This window comes from Orcinus orca, chromosome 5 (assembly GCF_937001465.1).
Source record: "Orcinus orca chromosome 5, mOrcOrc1.1, whole genome shotgun sequence".
Taxonomy (NCBI): domain Eukaryota; kingdom Metazoa; phylum Chordata; class Mammalia; order Artiodactyla; family Delphinidae; genus Orcinus; species Orcinus orca.
The window spans coordinates 138276851-138290342 of record NC_064563.1 but is presented as its reverse complement, the minus strand read 5'-3'; the positions used below and the strand labels follow the sequence as shown (position 1 = coordinate 138290342).

The following is a 13492-nucleotide window of genomic DNA, read 5'->3' as shown; positions in this document are numbered from 1 at the left end:
AGAAATGAAAAAACCAAGAATATTTTTATTTATTCAATGTTTTATATACAACTCAATTCTCAGTCAGTATTTGCAAGTCCATGTTTTCCAAGGTAAAGAATGGCAATAATTGGTGGGGGAAACCCACCGGAACTCTTCATGAGCCAAGAGAAAAGGAACTGAGATACAACCTTTTGAGGGTAGACATGTGCTCATATTGAAAATACTTAGTCACAGAAGTGTAAATTTTTCATTTTATTCAAAGTTGGTACAGAAGTGCTAACATTTCCATAAAATAATTACTATACTTCAGTTACAGGACGAAATACCACAGAAAGGAATATACTTTGCAAGAAATGTAGTTCATCTTAAGTTTCCAAATACTTTTAAAGGCTAATGCAGCAGCTGGCAAAATAACACATAGTACACAAAGAACAGTGTATTTTACAGAGTCAGTAATGAAAACTGACAGCTCTTTAGCAGATTTGCTTCATTTTTTTCATTTTTAAACAGTTAACACTTTTAAAAACACATTAAACCAAGATCATACATGTCTACAATTTAAAAAATAAGATTGTATACAATAGGTTAGAATAAGTCAAAGTTAGAATTGTCATGTATGGTTAACAATCCTAAATCTACAATTTTAATTGTATTCCTTTCAATATGGAAGTAACCTGGTTTATATCAAATTCTACTTTCTGCTTGCAACTAAAACATTGTACAGTGAGATGGACCTGATCAGTCAAGCCTTAAAAAAAAAAAAAATGCTGTGGACAATGAAGGTACCCTGGAAATCAGTTTACAATTCAAAAAACTCACCAATAACCCAACAACTTCATTTAAAATCACATTTGGTCTACAATGCATAACTGACAAAACAATCCATGTATACGATACACAACCCCAGTGCACAGACTGGTCTCTCACAGAACATTTGAACAAAGCTTAAGAGGCAGGACACTGGGAAAAACATTTTTCAATGTAGACATCTTTTAAAAATGCATTAATACTTACATATCAAAATTACTAGATAAAAGCAGCAGTACTCTGCTGACATTTGGCTTAAAAATAAAGGAATGAATGAAGCAATTTCACAGGATATTAGAAAAGGAATTGGTTTTCTTCTTGAAGAAGACTACTAACTTTTGCACAGCAACTATTTTTGATATCCACCTTATCAAAAAAAAAAAGGAGAAGAAGAAGCACTGAGAAGCATAACATAGTTCATATGTGATTGCCAACATAGGTCCAGGCAACAGAAAATGGGATGTCCAAGCAAAGAATGGGTAAATCCTCGCTTTATTTTGGAACTCTGTTGGCAATCTATAAACTGAAGCATTATTGGTGGGGGAAAGCAGGGCAACAGATTCCATACCATCATCTGACACTAATGTAATATGTCATTATTTAAAAAATAAAGCTTTTGCATTTTAACAACCCCACAGAAAAGTCCATGAGCAAAAGACCTGTTGATCTGTTTGCCACTGAAAAGTTAGAGATCTCACAGTGAAATTAGAAAATTCTATTTATACATATTTACACCGCTAGGACTACTCTCACCTAGACTAATTAAAGCAATTTTCCATGGAATTACAGATGAAAGATATTCTGCCAAAGGAATCTTCAAAAGCATCCTTTAAGTTCTTAAAAACTATTTTAAATTTAAAAACAAAATTTAAAGGTACAGAACACATTCTACACAGGACTAACAGGTTATTACTGCTTTGCCTTATCACATATTGCTAAGCCAAAGATGTTCCTCAAACCTCTCCTTTCTCCTGCATTTCTGGTACTCCTCTCCAGTAACCCCACCGAAGCCTGAGGTTTTACATTCTTAAAAAATGCTGCAGGTCCACAACCTGGCAACTTTTGGCTAGAGGGCGTAAGTCTCTCCCTCAAGGTGCTCAGGTTAATTCTTCTAAAACATGTTCCATTAGTCTATACCAGCTTTAATCTTCATTCCATATATTATTAAAGATGATTATCCCTAAGAAGATAAACATACAAAATAGAGGAGAGTGGGAACAAAGCTAGTCACTTCTCTCCATCCTGAGAGTCCTTCCATCTTTTGACATACAGGCAAAATCCAAGACACAAATGTATTTATTCATTGTTTACAAACAGGGACTATTCAGGTGTAGAAAGTGAGGAGTAAAATAAGGATAATGTCGAGTTCAAGAAAACACATTATTTTCTTCTTTTGCATGCATATTCACAGATTTCATCTAATCTAGTCTTGAAGCGGGTAATGAGACAGGCAAAAGAATCCTTTAGACTCTTACAACCATTGTGAAAAGCAAAGCACTTCATTTGGCAGATCTGTCTGTTAGTTTGATGCTCGTAACACTTGGATCAAATTCTGCTCTATTAAAATGAAGTGCAGTGAAGCATATGAAAAAATAACTTCATTAAGTTTAGATTAAATTTACGTAAAGATTAAAGATTAGTATTTGCCCTATTAAAATGTGAGATTTCTCCATGTTTTCAAGGTACTATTGACGGGAGGTAAAATTTCCTAAAGATGTATGATTAAAAAAAAAAAAAATCCAATGGCTCTACAGCTTAAAGCAGAAGTTTGTCAAAATGTTCCACCCACCAAAAACCTAGAAGTCTGTCCCTGTTTCTCAAGTTCCAGATTGTAGGAAAGAGCCCACAGACCCCATTTTAGCTAGTAACCCCCCAATACAATTGCAGCATTCTTGACATTGGTATTCTCTCCTCCACCAAAGCAGTACAAACGTACTCAGATTAGAACACTGAATCCCTTATGATTTAGGACCCCTATCTTAGGTACCTCACTGTCTAGGGCTTTCAGTACTGCGGTCCTCATCCTGACAACTCGAGACAAACCCATGGTGGGCTTTTTATGCCTGGCACTTGTGGGACAATGAGAATACTGTTAGTCTTGTGCTTTCTACATGTGGAGTTACAAATATGAGGGAACATGGTTTTGTGCTTTCTATGGACACTTACTTTCAGCTTTTTCCTTATCATGGAATGTGAAACGGTTGTCACATATATGTTCTCAGATATGCCTATCCAACCTACACTGGAAAATGATAAAGTTAAAATATACTCACAGAATAAGTAACCTTAAATTTTTAATTAAGGATATAAAAGAAACAAATTCAGATGAATAAATAACATTTAAGCTGCAACACAAACCAGACTTACCTGGTTCCTTGAACTTAAACAGAGGCTGCATATAAAGTATGTAAATATAAATGTATTTTCTTCACTAGCTATAACGATATTTAAAAAGAGGAACTGTAACAAATAAGAGTTATCTATCAAGAAAGGGAAAGGTGTGAACTAGCAGATTCAGTATTGGCAGCCAGAAGGCACTAATCAAAACATAAATTTCAGAAGATGATTATATTATGGAATATACCCTACAGAATGGCCTTTGCCAGTTGGGGGTTTCAATAATATAGATAGCAATGAGCTTAATTTCAGTTTCCAACTAGTGTAACAAAAAAGTGAGTTATTAAGGAACATTCCACTTATAGAGGTATAGGCTACACTGATATATTGGAAAATTATCCAGAGTAGTTTGTCCAGAGGCAATAAAAAAAGTAAACACTCCTTTATCCAGCAGCACTAGGGTACAAGGTGAATTTCCAATATAAGTCTCCAACAAAGGTGTGGTTACCTACTGTCAACTTGTGCTGTTGCCGAAATCACTGGAAAATGTATTTCCCTCAATGACAGAGTTCACTTACTGTAAACTGTCTTGAACTGGGGTGGGGGGCTCCATTATCCTGGGCAACAATTATAATACAGTGCTTCTCTGAGGAGAGCAAAGCACTGCTCCTACACTAACAAGAATCTGAGACCACTGTGCTTTGTCTTGACTTATTTATTCTAGCATCCCTCTCTGCAAACACACTATGTATCCAGGTAACCAAACCAAACTTTTAAAAGTCATTACATAAATTAAGGTTATTGGTTTAAGTCAAGTCTCAGATTATGGTTCTCCCCGAAAAAGTAAAGTGCACGAGATGAGTAATGATACAGATACATCAAACCTTTTCTGTTTACTTCTGAGTAAAAGACTATATGCCAATGGTTAAGCCTGTTGGTTATCAGATAAATGGGGTGCTTAACCCAAAACAATAAGCTGAATCCTATCTTTTATAAAGGATTTGAGATGGAAACAAACATAAATTATATCAATTCTCTTAACATTCCTTTAAAGGTGAATCAGTAGTTTAAAGCCTTATTCCCAGCACTGGAGAGAAGTTTAAATAAAAACATTTATATGACAACATGAATAATGGTGTGGGACTCAGTGCTGGCAAAGCCCATCAATTATTTTGAACCTTAGCTAAATTCTGTTCTGGAGTCAAAGTAGTTGAGTATCTATCTACTCTTCCAACAGAGGTGAGAGTTTGACAAAAAGCATACCAAATTAAGAGAAGTTAGCTTAATGGAGGAAAAGGGATTTGCAGCCCTGAGTTAAGTCAACCAAGAAAACCAAATGTAGTGATCAAAAGATTACTTCTTTTGTAATCCAGCTTCATACCTAACTAGTACAAAAGGGTTTCTCTATATGCCAACTGACTAGTTCCAACTTTTTACCTTTAATTACTGCAAGAACAAGGCTTTTCGGCATCAAAACAAACTCCATTCCTCTCTACATTGTGACACCATCATTTCAAAGGGACTGGTGTGAATTTAACTATTCTTGCCTCCTAATTTTTGAAAACTGAGTTTCGAGAATAAAATACTGATGAATTATTAAGGGCTTTTATTATTAGTGAACACAAAGTCTAAGAAAACAATTCTTGAGAACAGTTTAAGCTAATAGAAATTTAGTATATTTAAACACAACTATATTTAGTGAATCACTATTTGGATCCAGACCTTCAAATATGGGGCAAAGCAGCACTTCTGCACACCATGACAATAAGCCTGAAACAAAGTGAATTAAGCTGACAAAATATCAAAATAGGAATCTGTTAAGTGTTGAAAGAATAGGTGAATAATTAAAGCAATGTGAGGGAAGACAAAGGGGGAAACCAGTCTCTCTGAATGGTAGGTAGGCATACACACAAATAGGAATATATCCCATTTGTAAAGTCTGCTCAGGCTAATGTCAACATTAAAATGACTTAAACAATTTAACACCTGGCTAATGATAAATCTTATGAATACTGAAACCTAAAAGTATTTTTTCTACTAAAGTATCATTATGAAATATCAGTGATTTTAACCTCAAATATGTTAATAAACTCATACTTTACGATATTTAACATCAAACCAGGGTTTAACAAGCTTGATCTTATTCACTGTACCCTAATCTATATGCGGAGGGGTTTAAACTAGCTGATAGCAAAGATACCTCAAGTTCTAGAGTTCAATGAATATGATTCTACATCTAACACATTTTAAGCTAATTTTGTCTTCTGTTAAGTCTGCATCACCCAGGTACTTCTCAGCATCTCACTTAATAGTGTTTCTGACTTCTTAAGAAAATTTTGTCCTGGCAAGTCTCCGTACTCACGTAATTTAACAACAATGGTCTTTATACATCTCTCAACCCAAACTCAGGAAATGCTGAGGTGTCACTACTAGATACCCATGTGGTCATTTTCAGCCATCATACCTCAGATGAAAATGACGTATGGGAGTAAAGTATAAGAAAAGCAAGTAAGCCGAATACTGCCAAGTGGGAACATTGATGGGTCTAACCTTTTAATAGCTAATAATATAGCAGCTCTATAGGGTGGTAAAGAATGAGAATAACCCATAAGCTACATTAAATGATATCTAAAGAGAGGGGAAGATCCACACACCCAATATAGGGAAGACAGCAATGGACTGAGAAATGTAGAGACGTAAAGGTTCTAATCACCCTGGACAAGACTTTCAAGCCCCCACTTAGCCTCAGGTTAGAGAACTGAGTAACAACCTTCCCACTCAATTCTTAAAATGTGAAGTTTCATGAAGTGATGGGCCCCCACTAATTACTTGACTTGCCATCCCCAAGAGCTAGGGCTTTGTGACCCGGGCCAGCCTCTTTGCCAGCCTCTTTGCGCAAACAGACAATGGATCCTTTGAGCCAAGTGAAAAAGAAGCCTTGGGAGATCAGATCTGCTGGATTTAGGCCAAAGGACACAGCACCATTGCTACTGCTTGATGCTTCTCTAACCAAAAGATAAGAGTGATAACCTCACCAGGAAAGAAAGGCTGGGGGAAAAGACTGGCTCAGCTGTTTCAAAAGCCGCTTACTGTCTTGGGTGGGAGGACAAAATATTCTGAGATGAACAGGGAAATTAGAGGTACCACAAAGGAACCAATAATCATTCTGCATGTCAGGATAAGCTCTTCTCATCAGATCTGGAGACTAAGATTGCCTGAGAGGACAAAAATCTAAGAACTGGAGATACCATTAACAGCAGATAAGACAATATTTTTCTCCACCTTTGAAGACCAGTGTCCTCGCTTCGTTCTGACTCGTAGCTAACTACTGTAGTCAATCACTCTTAGCCAATTCTGAACCTCAGCTTGAGCCAATATGAAAACATATACATGTTAATGTCTAGGTATCAATGTCATCATTTAGGACCCATTTAGTTAGTGTAAAGTATGACTATTTTGCTAGCTTTAAGACAGACCATGTATCATTCCATGAACAATCATTCTAATGAAATACAGACTGAAGAATGGTCCCCTGAAATGAAGTTGCAATCAGGAATTCACATACTTATTCAAGCACATTATCTATTACTGGGAAGCAATAAGAAGGGCAAGCTTCAGGGACTTCAGTCTAAATAAAATGTTTATACTGGCAAGAATAAACAATCCTAATGGATATGCTAATAATCATTCCTTATTTACAAACATTAGTACTCTAAACTTGACCTACTGCTATATACACATGAATAGGCACAAGATGATGTATTTTATGTATCATACTAAGACAACAGCAGAGAGAAGGTAGGGGGATGCTAATATCCCAAACTATTAGGAGTCAACATTAAATAAAGGGGGGAAAAATCCACTTAAATACCACCTATTCATTTATGCTTTTAATAGAAGGGGTAAGAAGGCTGCTCAGCCAATATGTCAGTCCTCACTGCTGAGTTACACAGCAAGGTGTTCAGAGTCAAAGAAAAATTTTAATTCCTACAACTTAATGTCAGTTTGAAAAATCTAAGATCCTGTTATTTCACCAAATATCAAAAGGCTGTCTCAAAGGAAGAACAGTTCCTTTGAAAAAAGAAGAGGACAAACCATGAATCCAGATTTGGACACCTGGTTTTCTGTTCTTCCCAACAGACTTTGTAACCTTGGACATGTCACAGCCTCAGCCTCCACACAAGAAAAGGATGGTCCTTATTTTTATTTGGCCCCCAGCTTATAAACCTTAAGAATGAAATTGAGAACAAAATTCCACAAGGCACTCTAATAAGCTCTCAGAAATCATACTATTCGTACATGAATTATTTTTTTCATCTACAGACTCAGTCCTTCAGAAAGCCCCCTGGAGATGGGAAGACATTATGCTACCTGACAATTTCTAAAATCAACTTTGAACTAATCAAATCCATCATAATGAAACTAGTTTATAAATACAAAAAAATTTAAAGTCATTAGGACTGAGTTTTGATTCAAAATCTACAAAAATATCTAAAAAAGTAATAATTTTCCCCTGAAGAATAAAGGTTAATAAAATCATGCAATTTAAAAAATATCAGAGATTACAGAAAAGTCAAAGTAGATACACAATTAGTTTCCTTCATCTGTCATGGAGGAAAAAGGACAGGACACACAAAGAACTACCTAATCTGTAGAGCTCTTCTCAAACGTCTTTTGTACCCTGTCCTCATGAAGGGAATCACTCTGTGAAAAATGGATTCTCTTCCAGGAAGGCTGTAACTGGGTATGAAGCCATGTCAAGATAGAGGGTCCTCCAATTAACGCAAGTCCTGTAATCTCCTCTACAAGACACACTACGAAACCCATAGAAGTTCTTGTTCATGGCACCTCTTGAACATGCTATCCATTCTACAGAAAAACTATACTGACAATCCACCAATGGCAAAGCATGCACTCTTGAGTTTTCTGTTACTGATGGTCAGTTTGCATCAAAATATCATCACACTCTAAGTCACTGTTAACTTTTTAAACAAAAATGTAGAGGCTGTGTACACATGGCAAGTCTTTTGAAAAAAAAGTAAATCGGGGAAAAAAGACTTATCAAGGATACAATATGATCTGAGAATTAAATTTTCACTCTAAAAACTCAACTGCAATATCTCACGATCTAATCAAGTAGGGCAACCCAGCACAAAGGCAGAGTTAATTCTTCTTCAAATTTCCGGACATATCTTCCAAATGGATCCACTTGGGAAGGTACCTGGCTAATAAAGAATATTACCAAATGACAAGAACAAAGCTGGAGAATTAATGAAGTATGAAAACATGAAAATTCCAAGTGATCACACGGCAAAAAGTCCAATATTTAGTATTAGACTATCACCTGTTCAGCTTAGTCGATCAAATGCTGCTTAGGGGATGCTAATTTCCAAACTATATAAATGATCTTAATTTGGTCAGTAAATCTGGGGATCATCAGCAATGTTTACTTCATTTTCTCCCCCATAATCATGTACAATACAATCATGACATACAACTTTATAAAGACAGACTTGGTGGTCGTTTGAGTATGGTTCACTTAAACTTCAAAGTAGGAGAAAAAGAAAAAAGCAACTGGAACAAACTTTTTCCCAACATTCCATATACTGGTGGTACAAGAATAGCTACAGGAAAACATTCTTCTTCCTTTCTTTCAGCATTCAGAATCCATAGGCTCATGCTAACAAAACGAACCTGGCAAACGAACTTGCCCTGAAACAAGCACATGTTAGCGATTTTCAGTACATAATTGATTATACAATGTCTACAAATTCAGTTTTTTAAAATGGAAGTAGGGATTACAGAGAGAGAAAAAACTTTAAAATGAGCAAGTCTTCTACTTCAGGGTAAGAAGGCCTACCAAGATTTGGCAGTGCAGACAGTATATCTTATTCGTGATATCTTAGCATATATTCTGCTCTAAGTGCTCTATGAGAATAATTGGTCTCTCCTTACTTTGGTATGGAAAATTTTAAACCACATTTGCACAATTCAGTCTGTTAAACAAGTTTTACTTCATTTAGATTGAAATTTTACTTTCATCCATCTCTGGGAAAATAAAGTCTTGCAAATAGATGATTTTTCTGCTAAGTAAAATTTGGCTAAAACCTACAGCGTAAACAATGCCTGAGAGATGCAACAGTTACATAAGTGTTTTGTTTTTTTGTTTTTTTCAAAGACCAGTATTTTCTTAAGTTAGTGTCTCATCATATCCTTAAAAGTTCATAAGGAGAAATAAACAAACATGAAAATTCCAAGTGAACACACAGCAAAAAGTCCAATATTTAGTATTAGTTTTACTTGTGGAGTTTCTTCCAACATTTGTAAACAAACAGCCTCCTCCTCCATCAGGTCTCTGAGACTCCTCTTGCTGAGGCTCTTACTTTTAAAGCCACAGAACCAATCTATGAACTTCCAGTACCGGCCTCCATCCTCTGTTTCCTTCTTTCTCTCTTTCTCACCCATGAGAGCTGCTTGCCCATTGGAATAAGCATCTACAGGTGTTTCTGCCTCTGAATGACCTAAAGAAGCCACTGGGTTGCCCTCCTCTCTGCAGGTCACCAACAGATTAACATCTTCAGGCTGCAGGCCCTTAATGCTATCTTCAGATTTCCCATTGGGAATGACGTGGTTGATGGCCTCACTATTCTCACTGCATCTCAGGATGCTCTTCTCTTGCATTTTGTACGGTTCTTCTTTTGGGGAGCAGCTCTCCTTTACCACCAGGCTCTTCTTAGACCAAAAGGTGGTGGTACGAATCTGTTCCTTCGTAGGAGGTGGCGTGAGAAGGCTAACAATTACAGTAATGAGTCCTGTGACCCAAAACAACGCTGTGGCCACGTACATGTAATGGATGTCTTTGATGAAGCCTGGCCTGTTATCAGGTTGGTCACATTCTGGGGCACGGTAGGCAAAGGCCAGTGTCAAACGGACTGCTCCAAGAACAAAGCCAGCCATTCCACCATAGAAAGCCCCTTGTTCATTGCAGCGCTTCCAGAAAATTGCCAGAAGAAATAGGGCTGCAACTGGGGGCGTCAGGTAATCTGCTACCTCCTGAATGTAAAGGTACATCTGGCCTCCTTGCATCTCCACGATGATGGGCACCCACGCAATGCTGATCACTACCATAAAAGCCACAAATATCCTCCCCACAATCATTAGCTCCCGGGAGCTTGCACTCTTGCGGATGAGTTTGTACACATCGAGGGTGAATATGGTACTGGCACTGTTAAAGATAGAGTCCAAGTCACTCATCAGAGCTGCAATCATCACTGCCATCATTAAGCCCCGGAGGCCCACAGGAACCAGCTTCATCACCAGGCGTGGGTACGCAATATTAGAGCACCCAGCTCTGCTTCCACACACTTGCATGCAGTGCTCTGGGTTGATGCAAGCTATATCATCAGCAAACAGTATCCTGGAAATCATTCCTGGGACAACTATGATAAACATTGGCAGAAGCTTCAAGAAGCCAGCCATCAGAGTAGAGCCTTTGGCATGAGCAATGTTTTTAGCCGCTAGGACCCTCTGCACGATGACTTGGTCAGCACACCAGTACCACACCGAAGCTGGGGTCTGCCCAAGAATGAATCCAGGCCAAGGAACATCTTCATCTGTTGGATTCCGCAACATTTTCAGTGCATCTTTCTTAGGGTGGACATTACAAGAATTTGTGTTGGAAAGGTTGTATGTCAACAAGATGGAAGTGACATTGGGTGAGGCCAACATGTACCTTCTCTTAACTTCCTCAAACCCGCCAATCTCCATCATGCTAATAATCATAAGTGTGAGTGCCCCAACGATCATGAGCAGAGCCTGTAGAGTGTCTGTGTAGATCACTGCAACAAGGCCTCCGGTGACAGTCAGCAAAGCAGTCATGCCAATGAGGAGGATGACAGACACATAAAGGTTCCAACCCAAAGACTCCTGGATAAAGAGGGCACCCGAATACAGATCCACTGAGAGCTTGGTGAAGATATAGAGAATCAGAGACAACGCTGCAAAATAGACCTGAATCCTATGGCCACCAAATCGCTTGGACAAGTATTCAGGCATGGTGTATACCCCTGACCGGATGTAAATCGGGATGAAAACCCATCCCAGAAGTTGCAAAAGCAGTAAGGCATTGAATTCCCATGCGCCCACTGCAAATCCACTTGCAGCTCCAGATCCTGCCAGCCCAATGAAGTGCTCACTCCCAATATTGCTCACAAACAGAGAGGCACCAATTGCTACCCAGGTCATAGAGCGCCCCGCCAGGAAGTATCCACTTACAGTGCTTCTATTAGATTTCCACATGGCAAAAAAACCAATGCCCATGACCAGGATAAAATACAGGGCCACTATGGCAATGTCTGCTGTCTCCAGCACAGCCCTCATTTTGGTAACTTTGTGAATAAAAGTGTCCAATGACAGAAGTGTCCAACTTTTTATTTACTCATTAGTAACCCCAGCCAAGTCTGTAAACCGTACGTGAACTGGACTACACAGAGCAACACAGCAGGTCAAAGTCTTTGTCCTTTGGTTTGCTGTCTTGATGGTGGCGGTTGTGATAAACTTTGAAGGAGACAGTTTAAATTTTCCTCCGCTTCTTAATTGGGATTGAGAACTTAGCTCGTACTCTTAATCCACTCTCCACAAGACCATCAGCATTTACTCAGGTGCTGGAGGAGAAATTCTGAGTTGCAGCTAAGTCTAGTGAAGCCTACTGTACCAACCCTGCAAGGCAGCAAAGACAAAAGACAAAGATTGAATTAGAGGAGGGGCTCACCAAGCGATGAGGAAACTTTCAGTCTAGCAAAACGGCGCAACAAGACATTATAAAAAGAAAAAAAAAACTTTTAAAATATATGTACTTTAGTTCCACAGGAAAGAGCGATCCATACTATCACATCTGATACTTAAAGTCAGGGAGAATATTTATCATTTTGAAGTAAGAACAAAAATTAATTGACCTCCTAACTAAGTGGCTTAACTTCTCTGGCAACTAAGAAATGCCCACCATGACACTGCCCTTTCTTGTCTTAATGTGGTAGTCTCATATTGGAAAGGCACCAAGGTCTTAAAGCACTTTGGGGGCGGGGGGATGACACTAATTATTCATAATAAATAAGGACACCAAAATGAATCTTCAAATACTGTGAATCCTGAGAGTAATGTATTTTATAGCCAGTTAGGGTCCTGGACAGAACAGGTATTTACTAAATATTATCATCTACCCCCAAACACAATACCAAGTACTGCTTAGTCTGTGCAGACTACTGTTACAAAATTTTCCTAAATTCCTACTACAAACGTACATCTGTGCTAGTCATCATACATTAACCTAGAAATTGTGACATGACTCCTGCCCTAAGGGGAAACAAGATGTTCCACACAAAAAAACTAGGAACATACCTAAACAACCCTAAAATTTTACTCTGCTAGCTAGAAGGAAGACATTGAAAAAAAGATTTTTTTAATGTTACAGAAAGTCATTTCCTTCCCTTCCATTTCATCAGGCATTATTTCCAAGAGAACCTCTGAGATGATAAAGGCACTGACTCAAGGTTTGATTTTGCTGAATAATTTTTCCTTTTAATGCTTTCTTGTTGAAGGGTATACAGAGCAAGGAGAGGAGGAAGAAATAGAAAATTTTTCTGGAAGACTGAAAAATAACGTCATTATTATTATTATTATATCTTCCAAACCTAAACAAAACAGACATCTATAAACCATTAGATAATAAATTGTCTTCAATAAGTCAATCAGATCTTTTCAGTCCTGGATTAAGAAAATCATTGAAAAACAGACATTTAAATTTACCTAAAATTGAGTTTATGAATATGACGGGTTTTCTCCTGGAAAAAGAGACAAATTCTGAATCTTCAAAGTTATTATAATTGGAGCTGAAAGACCAATATGAAAAACATTTTGTTATTCAACCTAATGCCTTCCACATGTTAACTCCTAAAGTGATTTCTCCTTTTGAGATAAGGCAACCTCAGAGTGTAATTTTTTTTATGCTTGACAAAGCAGATGCTTTTTGATGAATCTAGATACTTTCCTTTAAAAATCATTAAGTCCTATAAATGATACTAAAAGCCACCTCTTTTCCAAATAGACCACAGTACTAAACACTTAACAACAAACCTCTTACTGGTAAGGAAAAGAGCTGGAAATAATGCTTAAAGATAAACATGCTACCGAATTACGTTATTAGGTCTAATTAATAATGCTGCCACGCAGAAATGTCTTAAACCCATCTTTATGCCTTTTTAAGCATAAAGCACTACAACAATTACACCAAAAAAAAACTGACTAAAATCTTTCCTCCTAAAAGCCAGTGTCAATAATGACTGGCATGAGTAAAACTGCCACACACAAA

The 13492-nt window shown here is 37.6% G+C and overlaps 2 protein-coding genes across 3 annotated transcripts in view; both read right to left on the bottom strand.

The window, feature by feature from the left end:
• MRPS6 (mitochondrial ribosomal protein S6) overlaps positions 1 to 13492 on the bottom strand; it is a 65536-nt gene that overhangs the window by 31674 nt on the left and 20370 nt on the right. The gene's annotated exons all lie outside the window — the stretch shown is intronic.
• SLC5A3 (solute carrier family 5 member 3) overlaps positions 220 to 13492 on the bottom strand; it is a 33737-nt gene continuing 20464 nt past the window's right edge. Inside the window, exons 2-3 of one of the 2 annotated variants that reach the window (XM_033418240.2) lie at positions 12931 to 13013; positions 220 to 11844 (exon numbers count right to left, since the gene is read on the bottom strand). In XM_033418240.2, the coding sequence (XP_033274131.1) occupies positions 9349 to 11505 (2157 nt within the window). In that variant the 5' untranslated portion in view covers positions 11506 to 11844; positions 12931 to 13013 and the 3' untranslated portion in view covers positions 220 to 9348. The remainder of the gene's footprint in view (positions 11845 to 12930; positions 13014 to 13492) is intronic. The other variant, XM_033418239.2, reaches the window with a different exon arrangement.